The sequence below is a fragment of the Hemitrygon akajei genome, unplaced genomic scaffold (assembly GCF_048418815.1).
Source record: "Hemitrygon akajei unplaced genomic scaffold, sHemAka1.3 Scf000035, whole genome shotgun sequence".
Taxonomy (NCBI): Eukaryota; Metazoa; Chordata; class Chondrichthyes; order Myliobatiformes; family Dasyatidae; genus Hemitrygon; species Hemitrygon akajei.
Genome location: NW_027331921.1, coordinates 10,101,735 through 10,117,784, shown reverse-complemented (window position 1 = coordinate 10,117,784; position 16,050 = coordinate 10,101,735). Strand labels below are relative to the sequence as shown.

The following is a 16,050-nucleotide window of genomic DNA, read 5'->3' as shown; positions in this document are numbered from 1 at the left end:
ATTGAGTATAGGAGTAAAGAGGTCCTTCTGCAGCTGTACAGGGCCCTGGTGAGACCCCACCTGGAGTATTGTGTGCAGTTTTGGTCTCCCGATTAAAGGAAGGACATTCTTGCTATTGAGGGAGTGCAGCGTAGGTTCACGAGGTTAATTCCCGGGATGGCGGGACTGTCATATGTCGAAAGATTGGAGCGACTGGGCTTATATACACTGGAGTTTAGAAGGATGAGAGGGGATCTGATTGAGGCATATAAGATTATTAAGGGATTGAACACGCTGGAGGCAGGAAGCATGTTCCCGATGTTGGGGGGGTCCAGAACCAGAGGCTACAGTTTAAGAATAAGGGGTAGGCCATTTAGAACGGAGATGCGGAAAAACTCTTTCACCCAGAGAGTGGTGGATATGTGGAATGCTCTGCCCCGGAAGGCAGTGGAGGCCAAGTCTCTGGATGCATTCAAGAGAGAGTTAGATAGAGCTCTTATAGATAGCGGGGTCAAGGGATATGGGGAGAGGGCGCGAACGGGGTACTGATTGTGTATGATCAGCCATGATCACAGTGAATGGTGGTACTGGCTAGAAGGGACGAATGGCCTACTCCTGCACCTACTGTCTATTGTCAAAGCAGTTAATCCCAGTAGGTGTGAGTGTCACTGGGCGATTGTTGTCGAGGCAGCTCTCCCTACTCTTCTCCGGCACTGGTGTGATTGTCGCCTTTCCTCGGATACTCCAACCTCCGCTGCTGTTCTCCTCACATCAGTCGACACATCCCTCACCTGCACGCCTCTCCGTCTCCTTCGACCCCTTTAACATCTACCACATTCCCCTTCTCCGTCATCGCCTCCCTCCCCGATACCTACCACAGACATGCAGCCCCCTCGTCTCTGTCACACCCCCTCTCTCCCCAAACGCCTCCCTCTCTGTGTTGACAGGGATTTGTGGAGAGAATGGGGGAGAGTTGAATTCCGGAGTTAGACTCCCCCCTTCAACGGCATTTCAATCTCTCAGTTCTGAGCCTATACTGAATGGTCAGAGAGGGAGATTGGGCAGAGAGGGAGATTCGCTGTTTCATAATACCTCACTGTGTAATCGGACCGTGTGGAGGGAGGTTCACTCTGTGTCTGACCCCGGGTGTAAGTGTGATGGGACAGTGTGGAGGGAGCTGCACTCTGTGTCTGACCCCGGGAGTGTGTGATGGGACGGTGTGGAGGGAGACTCACTCTGTTTCTGAACCCGGGAGTGTTTGATGGGGCGGTGTGGAGGGAGATTCACTCTGTGTCTGACCCCGGGAGTGTGTGATGGGACGGTGCGGAGGGAGATTCATTCTGTGTCTGACCCCGGGAGAGTGTGATGGGACGGTGTGGACGGGGATTCACACTGTGTCTGACCCCGGGAGTGTGTGATGGGACGGTGTGGAGGGAGATAAACTCTCTGTCTGACCCCGGGAGTGTGTGATGGGATGGTGTGGAGGGAGATTCATTCTGTGTCCGACCCCGGGAGTGTGTGATGGGACGGTGTGGAGGGAGATTCACTCTGTGTCTGACCCCGGGAGTGTGTGACGGGACGGTGGGGAGGGAGATTCACTCTGTGTCTGACGCCGGGAGTGTGTGATGGGACGGTGCGGAGGGAGATTCACTCTGTGTCTGACCCCGGGAGTGTGTGATGGGATGGTGTGGAGGGAGCTTCACTCTGTGTCTGGCCCCGGGAGTGTGTGATGGGACGGTGTGGAGGGAGATTCACTCTGTGTCTGACCCCGGGAGTGTGTGATGGGACGGTGTGGAGGGAGATTCATTCTGTGTCTGACCCCGGGAGTGTGTGATGGGACGGTGTGGAGGGAGATTCACTCTGTGTCTGGCCCCGGGAGTGTGTGATGGGACGGTGTGGAGGGAGATTCACTTTGAGTCTGGCCCCGGGAGTGTGTGATGGGACGGTGCGGAGGGAGATTCACTCTGTTTCACGCCGGTATTCCATCCTCCATCCGTCTCGTACTCGGGACCTCAATGACTCACGTCTGATATTCGGGACGATATTAACTGTCTGCGGGGTACAGGAGGCGGACGGTTAGCCAGGAAGGGGGTTAATTTGAGACGAGATCCTGGGCACCCAGACTCTGCCAGTCCGACCTCCCTCAGCCTGGAGCTGAGACGCTACTGTGTCAGTGCGAGGAGCTCCGACCCACTGTTACAGTGCACAGGGTGCGGGGGGCAGCGGAAACCTCAAACAAACTCAAGTCCGACACCAAGGCAGGAAGTTACAGCGGTTTATTGATTTCATCATGATAAATGATAATTAAACAGTATGTGAGCTGCTGACTTGCGGGAATAAATACACTGTTGTAGCGATGTACTATGTACAGAGTTAGAGACAACGACTCGCAGTCGGTGAGTCTGTTCCAGACTAGTTTATTCAAACTTCGCGGCGCTGGCATTTAATCCTGGTGTATTTGTGAGCCGGTGCGCCTGCGCATTTAATCCCGAGCCGAAATGACGTCAGAGGTGCTCCCCGCGCTGGCTATTTGTGAGTCCATGCGCCTGCGCAGAAAGTGGGTTGCCACACTGTTCCCGACTCACTCACAATTAACTGACCGGTAACAACGGGTGACCGGTAGATTAATCAGTCCCGTGTATCACCGTCTCTCTGCATCCAATCACACTTCAGGGCCGTGTCCGGGATCGCTGCGGATCCGAGGCCATTGCCGAGGGATTTGTCAATTTAACACCATTGTATCGGCCTGACTGCCGAATGCACCGTCCTCGGCAACGGGAGCAAAAGGATTCTGTCCCGGGACACCGGTGTCCCAGACTGAGCCCCTCCCCCCTCCCCCCGGGACACCGGTGTCCCAGACTGAGCCCCGACCCCCCTCCCCCCGGGACACCGGTGTCCCAGACTGAGCCCCGGCCCTCCCCCCGGGACACCGGTGTCCCAGACTGAGCCCCGGCCCCCTCCCCCCCCCCGGGACACCGGTGTCCCAGACTGAGCCCCGGCCCCCTCCCCCCCCCGGGACACCGGTGTCCCAGACTGAGCCCCCCCCGGGACACCGGTGTCCCAGACTGAGCCCCGGCCCCCCCGGGACACCGGTGTCCCAGACTGAGCCCCCGCCCCCCCGGGACACCGGTGTCCCAGACTGAGCCCCGGCCCCCCCCCCCCCCCCCGGGACACCGGTGTCCCAGACTGAGCCCCCCCCGGGACACCGGTGTCCCAGACTGAGCCCCCGCCCCCCCGGGACACCGGTGTCCCAGACTGAGCCCCGGCCCCCCCGGGACACCGGTGTCCCAGACTGAGCCCCCGCCCCCCCGGGACACAGGTGTCCCAGACTGAGCCCCGCCCCCCCCCCCCCGGGACACCGGTGTCCCAGACTGAGCCCCGCCCCCCCTCCCCCCGGGACACCGGTGTCCCAGACTGAGCCCCGGCCCCCCCCCCCCGGGACACCGGTGTCCCAGACTGAGCCCCGACCCCCCCGGGACACCGGTGTCCCAGACTGAGCCCCGCCCCCCCTCCCCCCGGGACACCGGTGTCCCAGACTGAGCCCCGCCCCCCCCCCCCGGGACACCGGTGTCCCAGACTGAGCCCCGACCCCCCCGGGACACCGGTGTCCCAGACTGAGCCCCCCCCCCCCCCCGGGACACCGGTGTCCCAGACTGAGCCCCGGACCCCCCCCCCCGGGACACCGGTGTCCCAGACTGAGCCCCGCCCCCCCCCCCGGACACCGGTGTCCCAGACTGAGCCCCGGACCCCCACCCGGGACACCGGTGTCCCAGACTGAGCCCCGCCCCCCCCCCCGGACACCGGTGTCCCAGACTGAGCCCCGGCCCCCTCCCCCCCGGGACACCGGTGTCCCAGACTGAGCCCCGGCCCCCTCCCCGGGCTCCTCCTGTCCGGGTAATTCCCCGGGGGGGTCACGCGGGAGAGTCTCGTACACGCACATCCGGCGGAAGTGGCGCCGCCGGACAACGGGCGGAAATGCGTCACCGCGGGAGCGCTTCCGATATCACCGAGCTTGAGACCGGAGCCAGTTCCGTTAAAACCGTTGGGAATCAGCCCCGGCGCGCGGCCGTTAAAGGTAAGGGCGGGAGGTTAAAGGGGATGCGGGAGTTAAAGGGGAGGGGGAATTAAAGGGGAGGGGGGAGTTAGAGGGGAATGGGGAGTTAAAGGGGAGGGGGGAGTTAAAGGGGAATGGGGAGTTAAAGTGGAGGGGGAGTTAAAGGGGAATGGGGAGTTAAAAGGGAGGGGGTGTTAAAGGGGAGGGGGGAGATAAAGGGGAGGGGGGAGTTAAAGGGGAATGGGGAGTTAAAGGGGAGGGGGTGTTAAAGGGGAGGGGGAGTTAAAGGGGAGGGGGGAGTTAAAGAGGAGGTGTAGTTATAGGTGAGGGGGCAGTTAAAGGGGAGGGCGGGGAATCGGCTCCATCCCGCGGGCGGGGATTTTCACACATTCAGATGTTTACACGATCACTGTCAGTCCGGGTCTGACTTCCTGCAGAGATCTCAGTTCCTTCATCCCGGTCTCACTGAACTGATTGTACCACAGCCTGAAACAGATGGGAGAATGAAGATGGAATAAACAGATCACACAACAGTGTCAGTACCAGGGGACCGGGGTTAATGTTTCAACAACACTCACAGACAAATATCACCAGAAAACCCGAGGATCCGCTGATATTTTATCATATTGAACATTAACACAAACACTCACCGGATCCGCTTCAGACTCGGGAGGGTCAGTATGAGGCGACGGAGAGCGGGGACAGATCGGTCTGTCAGAGAGTTGAATCCCAGGTCCAGCTCCGTCAGTGATGGGTTTGTACTGAGAGCGGAGACGAGATCCTCGACCCCAGAATCTGTGAGACCGACAAACTCCAGCCTGGAGATGAGAGAGAGTGAGGGTGAAGGACACAGAGAGACAGGAGACGGTACAAATCCCCAGTGTTTATCAGTAACACTATTACTAATCACATTAATGTTCGGTGTCAGACACCCAGTGACTGTAAACACAATCTCCCACAGTCTGGTACTTACCACAGTTTCTGTATTTTACACTCCGGGTTCCCCAGAGCCGCAGACACCAGTTTCACTCCTGAATCTCCCAGGTCATTTTCACTCAGGTCCAGCTCCGTCAGTGATGGTTTTGTACTGAGAACGGAGGCGAGATCCTCGGCCCCAGAATCTGTGAGACCGACACCCCCCAGCCTGGAGATGAGAGAGAGTGAGGGTGAAGGACACAGAGAGACAGGAGACGGAACAGATCCCCAGTGTTTATCAGTAACACTATTACTGATTACATTAATGTTCAGTGTCAGACACCCAGTGACTGTAAACACAATCTCACACAGTCTGGTACTTACCCCAGTTTCTGTATTTTACACTCCGAGTTCACCAGAGCCGCAGACACCAGTTTCACTCCTGAATCTCCCAGTTTATTTTTACTCAGGTCCAGCTCCGTCAGTGATGGGTTTGTACTGAGAGCGGAGGCGAGATCCTCGGCACCAGAATCTGTGAGACCGACTTTGTACAGCCTGGAGATGAGAGAGAGTGAGGGTGAAGGACACAGAGAGACAGGAGACGGTACAAATCCCTAGTGTTTATCAGTAACACTATTACTGATCACATTAATGTTCAGTGTCAGACACCCAGTGATTGTAAACACACTCTGCCACAGTCTGGTACTTACCGCAGTGTCTGTATTTTACACTCCGGGTTCCTCAGAGCCGCAGACACCAGTTTCACTCCTGAATCTCCCAGGTCATTCTCCCCGAGTCTAAACACAAACAGACAAATTGATGAACAAAGTGATTCAAACCGTGGGTCTGAAGGTATTTCTCTCACGCGGATATTTCAGGAAACATTAAACCCTTCCGTAAATCACTGATCGGAGTTCCCATCACGGTCAATGTCTCTCACTGACCAGCTCCAGGGTGTTCACCCAATGTCAGTCATTTAGTCTGTTGCTGTGACCCTGTGAACTCCACATATCCTGTCTCGTTCTCCGTTGGCTAGAAAAGTGTTACTGACCACAGCTGTCAGAAGGGGCAGGGATGGGGGTGATATAGCCCCATAGTGAGGAAGATTTGGCCCTTCGAGCCTGCACCGCCATTTTTAGATCATGGCTGATCATCTACTATCAATACCCAGTTCCTGCCTTGTCCCCATATCCCTTGATTCCCCTATCCATAAGATACCTATCTAGCTCCTTCTTGAAAGCATCCAGAGAATTGGCCTCCACTACCTTCCGAGGCAGTGCATTCCAGACCCCCACAACTCTCTGGGAGAAGAAGTATTTCCTTAACTCTGTCCGAAATGACCTAACCCTTATTCCCAAACCATGCCCTCTGGTACTGGACTGTCCCAGCATCTGGAACATATTTCCTGCCTCTATCTTGTCCAATCCCTTAATAATCTTATATATTGCAATCAGATCCCCTCTCAATCTCCTTAGTTCCAGCGTGTACAAGCCCAGTCTCTCTAACCTCTTTGCGTAAGACAGTCCAGACATCCCAGGAATTAACCTCGTGAATCTACGCTGCACTTCCTCTACAGCCAGGATGTCCTTCCTTAACCCTGGAGACCAAAACTGTACACAATACTCCAGGTGTGTACAAATGCAAGAGGAATTCCGTGCTGTTGTACTCAATTCCCTTTGCAATAAGGACCAACATTCCATTTGCCTTCTTCACTGCCTGCTGCACTTGCTCATTCACCTTCAGTGACTGATGAACAAGGACTCCTAGATCCCGTTGTATTTCTCCCTTACCTAACTCTATACTGTTCAGATAATAATCTGCCTTCCTGTTCTTACTCCCAAAGTAGATAACCTCACACTTATTCATATTAAACGTCAACCAAAGGAGTTGAATGACTTCAGACCTGTTGCCTTGACGTCGCACGTGATGAAGACCATGGAGCGGCTGATAATACAGAATCTGAGGCCACAAACCAGGCACGCCCGGGATCCGCTTCAGTTTGCGTATAAGGAGAAGGTGGGAGTGGAGGATGCTATCACGTATTTGCTGCACAAATCACTCTCTCACCTAGATGGGGTCAGTTGTGCTGTGAGGATTACATTCCTTGACTTCTCTAGTGCCTTTAACACCATCCAGCCCAAGATCTTAAAGCACAAACTAACGGAGATGGGAGTAGACTCTCACATGGTGGATTGGATAGTGGACTACTTGACAGATAGACCTCAGTATGTGCGGTTGGGAGACTGTAGGTCTGACACAGTGGTCAGCAGCACAGGAGCGCCACAGGGAACCGTACTCTCTCCGGTCCTGTTCACCCTGTACACATCTGACTTCCAATATAACTCGGAGTCCTGCCATGTGCAGAAGTTCGCTGATGACACGGCCATAGTGGGGTGTGTCAGGAATGGACAGGAGGAGGAGTATAGGAAACTGATACAGGACTTTGTGATATGGTGCAACTCAAACTACCTGCGTCTCAATGTCACCAAGACCAAGGAGATGGTGGTGGACTTTAGGAGATCTAGGCCTCATATGGAGCCAGTGATCATTAATGGAGAATGTGTGGAGCAGGTTAAGACCTACAAGTATCTGGGAGTACAGTTGGACGAGAAGCTAGACTGGACTGCCAACACAGATGCCTTGTGCAGGAAGGCACAGAGTCGACTGTACTTCCTTAGAAGGTTGGCGTCATTCAATGTCTGCAGTGAGATGCTGATGATGTTCTATAGGTCAGTTGTTGAGAGCGCCCTCTTCTTTGTGGTGGCGTGTTGGGGAGGAAGCATTAAGAAGAAGGACGCCTCACGTCTTAATAAGCTGATAAGGAAGGCAGGCTCTGTCGTGGGCAAAGTACTGGAGAGTTTAACATCGGTAGCTGAGCGAAGGGCGCTGAGTAGGCTACGGTCAATTATGGAAAACCCTGAACATCCTCTACATAGCACCATCCAGAGACAGAGAAGCAGTTTCAGCGACAGGTTACTGTCGATGCAATGCTCCTCAGACAGGATGAAGAGGTCAATACTCCCCAATGCCATTAGGCTTTACAATTCAACTGCCAGGACTTAAGAACTTTTTTTTTTAAAGCTATTATTAATGCTTTTTGAGTTAGTGATTTAGATGCATATCATATTATTACTGAGTTAAGTATTGTATGTAAGGAGTTTTTGCTACAACAAGTGTATGGGACATTGGAAAAAATGTTGAATTTCCCCATGGGGATGAATAAAGTATCTATCTATCTATCTATCTATCTATCTATCTGTGTATCTGCCCACTCACCCAGCCTATCCAAGTCATCCTGAATTCTCCTAATATCCTCATCACATGTCACACTGCCACCCAGCTTAGTATTATCAGCAAAGTTGCTGATGTTATTTTCTATGCCTTCATCCAAATCATTAACGTAAATGGTAAACAGCTGTGGTCCCAATACCGAGCCATGTGGCACCCCACTTGTCACCACCTGCCATTCCGAGAAACACCCATTCACCGCTACCCTTTGCTTTCTATCTGCCAACCAGTTTTCTATCCATGTCAATGCCTTCCTCTCGATGCCCTGAGTTTTGATTTTACCCACCAATCTTCTATGTGGGACCTTATCAAATGCCTTCTGAAAATTGAGGTACACCACATCCACTGGATCTCCCCTGTCCAACTTCCTGGTTACATCCTCGAAAACAGGAGGAAGAGGGATGCGGCAGAGAGATCCCTCAGGATAATGGGGAATGGGGAAGAAATTTCCGGCAGGAGGAAGTGGATGGGGATGAGAGATCCTTCAGGAGGAAGGGGGATGGGGAAGAGCGATCCCACAGGAGGAAGGGGGATGTGGAAGTGAGATCCCACAGTAGGAAATGGATAGGGAAAAAGAGATCCAACAGGAGGAAGGGGGATGGGGAAAACAGATCCCACAGGAGGAATGTGATGGGCAAAAGAGTTCCCATAGGAAGAAGGGGGATGGGGAAAAGTGATCACAAAGGATGGAAGGGATGAGGAAAGGAGATGCCGCAGGAAGATGTGGGACAGGGAAAAGAGATCCCACAGGAGTTGGGGAGATTTGGAAGAGTGTCCCCACAGGTGGAAGGGGTTAGGAAAGAGAGATCCTATGGGAGGAAAGGGAATGGGAAGGAGAGATCCCACAGGAGGAAGGCGGATGTGGAAGTGAGATCCCACAGGTGGAACAGGAATGGGGAAGAGAGATTCCACAGTCGGAAACAGAATCAGCAAGATAGATCCCACAGGAGAAGGGGAAGGTGATGAGAGATCCCACAGGAGCAAGATGGGAAGAGAGATCACATAGGAGGAAGGGGGATGGGAAAGAGCGATACCACAGGAGGAAGAGGGATGCGGCAGAAAGATTCCTCAGGAGAAAAGGGCATGGGGAAGAATTTTCCGGCAGGTGGAAGTGGATGGGGAAGAGCGATCCCACAGTAGGAAGCAGAATTAGGAAGAGAGATCCAACTGGACGTAGGGGGATGGGGAAGAAAGATCCCACAAGAGGAAGGATATGGAGAAGAGAGTTCCCGCAGGAGGAAGGGAGCTGGGGAAGATAGATGCCACTGGAGGAAGGGGGCTGGGGAAGGGAGATCCCACAGGAGGATGGGGGATGGGGAAGAAACATCCCACAGGAGGGAGGGGATAGGGAAGAGAGAACCCACAGAAGGAAGGGGGATGAGGAAGTGAGATCCCGCAGGAGGAAGGGGGATGGGGAAGAGAGATCCCGCAGGAGGAAGAGGATTGGAGGGAGAGATCCCACAGAGGGAAGAGGGATAGGGAAGAGAGGTCCCAGAGCAGGAAGTGGATATAGAAGTGAGATCCCTCAGTAGGAAGCTGAATCAGGAAGAGATAGCCAACCGGAGGAAGTTGATAGGGAAAAGAGATCTACTGCGGGAAGGGTATGGGGAAGAGAGAACCCACAGGAAGAAAGGGATGTGGAAGAGAGATCCCACAGGATGAAGGGGAATGGGGATGAGAGATCCCAGCGGAGAAAAGGGGATGGGGAAGGGAGATACCACAGGAGGAAGGGGGATGGGGAAGTGAGATCACACAGGAGGAAGGGGGATGGGAAAGAGAGATCCCATAGGAGGAAGGGCGTTGGGGAATTTCAACATGCAGGTGAACTGGGAGAAACAGGTTGGTGTTGGACCCCAGGATAGGGAGATTGTAGAGGGCCTACGGGATGCATTCTTGGAACAGCTTGTACGAGAGACGACCAGGGACAAGGATATTGTGGATTTAGTCTTGTGTAATGAAGATGGTTTGATAAGCGATCTTGAAGTAAAGGAGCCATTAGGAGGTAGGGACCATAACATGATATGATTTTATCTGCAGTTTGAGAAGGATAAGGGCAGCTCGGAGGTGTCAGTGTTGCAGTTGAACAGGGAAAACTATGGAGCCATGAGGGTGGAGCTGGCCAAAGTTGACTGGATGGATAGCCTAGCAGAAAAGACAGTGGAACAGCAATGGTAGGTATTCTTGGGAATAATGCACAAGGTAGAAAATCTGTTCATCCCCAGAGAAAGAAGGATTCAAAGGGGGGAAAGGGGCCACTGTGGTTGACAAAGAAAGTCAGAGATTGCATAGCATTAAAAAAAAAGGAAGTATGACAGAGCTAAGGTGAGTGGGAGGACAGATGATTGGGAAGTTTTCAAGGAACAACAGAACTTAACTAAAATGGCAATACGGGGAGAAAAAATGAGGTACGAACGCAAGCTAGCCAGGAATATAAAGGAAGATAGCAAAAGCTTTTTTAGGTATGTGAGGAGAAAGAAGATAGTTAAGAACAATGTTGGGCACTTAAAGAATGAATTGGGTGAAATTGTTATGGGAAACAGAGAAATGGCAGAAGAATTTAATGTGTACTTTAGATCTGTTTTCACTAAGGAAGACACAAGCAATCTCCCAGATGTATGGATGGGCCAAGGACATAAGGTAACAGAGGAATTCAACAGATTAACTTTCGGAAGGAAACGGTGATGAGTAGACTGATGGGACTGAAGGCTGACAAATCCCCCAGGTCCAGATGGTCTGCATCCTAGGGTACTGAAGGAGGTGGCCCTGGAAATTGCGGATGCATTGGTAATCATTTTCCAATGTTCCTTAGATTCAGGATCAGTTCCTGATGATTGTAGAATGGCTAATATTATCCCACTTTTTAAGAAAGGAGGGAGGGAGAAAACAGAGAACTATCGACCGGTCAGCCTGACATCGGTGGTGGGGAAGATGCTAGAGTCCATTATTAAGAATGAAATAGTGGCATATCTAGATAGCAGTGATAGGATTGGGCCGAGCCAGCATGGATTTACCAAGGGTAAATCATGCTTGACTAATCTGTTGGAGTTTATCGAGGATGTAACCAGAAAGTTAGACGGGTAGAGATCCAGTGGATGTAGTGTACCTCGATTTTCAGAAGGCATTTGATAAGGTCCCACATAGGAGATTGGTGGGTAAAATCAAAACTCAGGGCATTGGGGGGAAGGCATTGACATGGATAGAAAACTGGTTGGCAGATAGAAAGCAAAGGGTAGCGGTGAATGGGTGTTTCTCGGAATGGCAGGTGGTGACTAGTGGGGTGCCACAGGGCTCGGTATTGGGACCACAGCTGTTTTCAATTAACATCAACGATTTAGATGAAGGCATTGAGAATAACATCAGCAAATTTGCTGATGATACTAAGCTGGGTGGCAGTGTGACATGTGATGAGAATGTTAGGAGAATTCAGGGTGACTTGTATAGGGTGGGTGTGTGGGCAGATACTTGGCAGATGGCGTTTAATGTGAATAAGTGTGATTTTATCCACTTTGGGAGTAGGAACAGGAAAGCAGATTAATATCTGAACGGTGTAGAGTTGGGTAAGGGAGAAATACAAAGAGATCTAGGAGTCCTAGTTCAACAGTCACTGAAGGTGGATGAGCAAGTGCAGCAGGCAGTGAAGAAGGTCAATGGAATGTTTGTATTTATTACAAAGGGAATTGAGTACAAGAGCAAGGAAATCCCTTGCATTTGTACAGAGCCCTGGTGAGACCACACCTGGAGTATTGTGTACAGTTTTGGTCTCCACGGTTAAGGAAGGTCATCCTGTCTGTAGAGGAAGTGCAGCGTAGATTCACGAGGTTGATTCCTGGGATGTCTGGACTGTCTTACGCAGAGAGGTTAGAGAGACTGGGCTTGTACACACTGGAATTAAGGAGACTGAGAGGGGATCTGATGGAAACATATAAGGAATTGGACAAGATAGAGGCAGGAAATATGTTCCAAATGCTGGGAGAGTCCAGTACCAGAGGGCATGGTTTCAGAATAAGGGGTAGGTCATTTAGGACAGAGTTAAGGAAAAATGTCTCCAAGTGAGTTGTGGGGGTCTGGAATGCACTGCCTCAGAAGGCAGTGGAGGCCAATTCTTTGGATGCTTTCAAGAAGGAGCTAGATAGGTATCTTATGGATAGTGGAATCAAGGGATATGGGGACAATGCAGGAACCGGGTATTGATAGTAGATGATCAGCCATGATCTCAAAATGGCGGTGCAGGCTCGAAGAGCCGAATGGTCTACTTCTGCACCTATTGTCTATTGTCCCACAGGGGGAAGGGCATGAAGAAGAGAGATCCCATAGGAGGAAGGGGGCTGGGGAAGAGAGATCCCACAGGAGGAATGGGGATGGGGAAAAGAGATCCCACAGGAGGAATGGGGATGGGGAAGAGCGATCCCACACGAGGAAGGCGGATGCGGAAGAGAGATCCCACAGGAGGATGGGGGATGGGGAAGAGAGATCCCACAGGAGGAAGGGAGATGGGGAAGTGATCCCGCAGGACAAAAGAGATGGGGATGAGACATCCCACAGGCGGAAGGAGAAAGGGGAAGAGAGATACCACAGGAGGAAGGCGGATAGGGAAGAGTGATCATACAGGAGGAAGAGGATGGGAAAGCGATATCCCACAGGAGGAAGTGGCATGGGGAAGAGAGATCCCAGAGGAGGAAGTGGATATAGAAGAGAGATCCTGCAGTAGGAAGCTGAATCAGGAAGAGAGATCGAACTGGAGGAAGGAGATCGGGAAAAGAAATCTACATGAGGAAGGGGATGGGGAAGAGAGATCCCACAGGAAGAAAGGAATGTGGAAGAGATATCCCACAGGAGGAAGGAGACGCGAAAAGAGATCCCTCAGGAGGAAGGTGAATGGGAAAGTGAGATCCCACAGGAGGATGGGGGATGGGAAAGGGAGATCCCACAGGAGGAAGGTGGATGGGGAAGAGATCCCACAGGACGAAAGAGATGGGGATGAGAGATCCCACAGGCGGAAGGAGAAATGGGAAGAGAGATACCACAGGAGGATGGGGATGGGCAAAAGAGATCCCACAGGAGGAATGGGGATGGGGAAGAGCGATCCCACACGAGGAAGGAGGACGCGGAAGAGAGATCCGTCAGGAGTAAGTGGGATGGGGAAGAAATTTTCGGCTGGAGGAAGTGGATGGGGACGAGTCATCCCTCAGTAGGAAGCAGAATCAGGAAGAGAGATCCAACAGGAGGTAGGGGGGTGGGACAGAGAGATACCACAGGAGGAAGGGGATCCGGAAGAGAATTCCCACAGAAGGAAGGGAGATGGGGAAGAGAGATACCACAAGAGGAAGGAGAATGGGAAAGAGAGATCCCACTGGAGATAGGGGAATGGGGAAGAGACATCCCACAGGAGGAGGGAGATGGGGAAGAGAGATCCAACAGGAGGATGCGGATGGGGAAGAGAGATCCCAAAGGAGGAAGGGGGACTGGGAAGTCAGATCTCACAGCAGGAAGGGGGATGGGGAAGAAACAACCCACAGGATGGAGAGGGATACGAAAGAGAGAGCCGGCAGGAGTAAGGGGGATGGGGAAGAGAGATCCCACAGGAGTAAATGGATGGGGAAAAGGAGATCCCACAAGAAGAAGGGGGATGGGGAATTTCAACATGCAGGTGAACTGGGAGAAACAGGTTGGTGCTGGACCCCAGGATAGGGATTTTAAAAAGTGCCTACAGGATGCATTCTTGGAACAGCTTGTACGAGTGCCGACCAGGGACAAGACTATTCTGGATTTAGTCTAGTGTAATGAACAGGATTTGATAAGCGATCTTGAAGTAAAGGAGCCATTAGGAGTTAGTGACCATAATAAGATATGTTTTTATCTGCAGTTTGAGAAGGATAAGGGCAGCTCGGAGGTATCAGTGTTGCAGTTGAACTGGGGAATCTATGGAGCCATGAGGGAAGAGCTGGCCAAAGTTGACTGGACGGATATCCTAGCAGAAAAGACAGTGGAACAGCAATGGCAGGTATTCTTGGGAATAATGCACAACGTGCAAAATCAGTTCATCCTCTGAAGAAGGAAGGATTCGAAGGGAGGAAAGGGGCCACAGTGGTTGACAAAGGAAGTCAGAGATTGCATAGCATTAAAAAAAAGGAAATATGACAGAGCTAAGGTGAGTGGTAGGACAGATGATTGGGAAGTTTTCAAGGAACAACAGAAATTAACTAAAAAGGCAATACGGGGAGAAGAAAATGAGGTACGAACGCAAGCTAGCCAGGAATATAAAGGAAGATAGCAAAAGCTTTTTTAGGTATGTGAGGAGAAAGAAGATAGTTAAGAACAATGTTGGGCACTTAAAGAATGAATTGGGTGAAATTGTTATGGGAAACAGAGAAATGGCAGAAGAATTTAATGAGTACTTTAGATCTGTTTTCACTAAGGAAGACACAAGCAATCTCCCAGATGTATGGATGGGCCAAGGACATGGGGTAACAGAGGAAATGAAACAGATTGACATTAGGAAAGAAACGGTGATGAGTAGACTGATGGGACTGAAGTCTGACAAATCCCCGGGTCCAGATGGTGTGCATCCTAGGGCACTAAAGGAGGTGGCCCTGAAAATTGCGGATGCATTGGTAATCATTTTCCAATGTTCCTTAGATTCAGGATCAGTTCCTGAAGATTGGAGAATGGCTAATGTTATCCCATTTTTTAAGAAAGGAGGGAGGCAGAAAACAGAGAACTAACGACCTGTCATCCTGACATCAGTGGTGGGGAAGATGCTGGAGTCCATTATTAAGAATGAAAAGGTGGCATATCTAGATAGCAGTAATAGGATTGGGCCGAGCCAGCATGGATTTACCAAGGATAAATCATGCTTGACTAATCTGTTGGAGTTTTTCGAGTATGTAACCAGGAAGTTAGACGGGAGAGATCCAGTGGATGTAGTGTACCTCGATTTTCAGAAGGCATTTGATAAGGTCCCACATAGGAGATTGGTGGGTAAAATCAAAGCTCACGGCATCGGGGGGAAGACTTTGACATGGATAGAAAACTGGTTGGCAGATAGAAAGCAAAGGGTTGCGGTGAATGGGTGTTTCTCGGAATGGCAGGTGGTGACCAGTGGGGTGCCACAGGGCTCGGTATTGGGAGCACAGCTGTTTACAATTTACATCAATGTTTTAGATAAAGGCATTGAGAATAACATCAGCAATTTTGCTGACGATACTAAGCTGGGTGGCAGTGTGACATGTGATGAGGATGTTAGGAGAATTCAGGGTGACTTGGATAAGCTGGGTGAGTGGGCAGATACTTGGCAGATGACGTTTAATGTGAATAAGTGTGAGGTTATCCACATTGGGAGTAAGCACAGGAAGGCAGATTATTATCTGAACGGTGTAGAGTTAGGTAAGGGAGAAATACAAAAAGATCTAGATGTCCTTGTTCATCAGTCACTGAAGGTGAACGAGCAAGTGCAGCAGGCAGTGCAGAAGGCTAATGGAATGTTGGCCTTTATTACAAAGGGAATTGAGTACAAGAGCAAGGAAATCCTCTTGCATTTGTACAGAGCCCTGGTGAGACCACAGCTGGAGTATTGTGTACAGTTTTGGTCTCCAGGGTTAAGGAAGGACATCCTGGCTGTAGAGGAAGTGCAGCGTAGATTTACGAGGTTAATTCCTGGGATGTCTGGACTGTCTTACGCAGAGAGGTTAGAGAGACTGGGCTTGTACACACTGGAATTAAGGAGATTGAGAAGGGATCTGATTGAAACATAGAGGTTTAAGGGACTGGACAAGATAGAGGCAGGAAATATGTTCCAGATGCTGGGAGAGTCCAGT

At 51.4% G+C, this 16,050-nt stretch overlaps 1 protein-coding gene across 1 annotated transcript in view; it reads right to left on the bottom strand.

Moving 5' to 3' along the window:
* Positions 1-5,654: 5,654 nt before the first annotated feature.
* Positions 5,655-16,050, bottom strand: part of LOC140720056 (NACHT, LRR and PYD domains-containing protein 3-like) — a 209,740-nt gene continuing 199,344 nt past the window's right edge. Inside the window, exon 6 of the mRNA XM_073034955.1 lies at positions 5,655-5,745. Within this exon, the coding sequence (XP_072891056.1) occupies positions 5,655-5,745 (91 nt within the window). The remainder of the gene's footprint in view (positions 5,746-16,050) is intronic.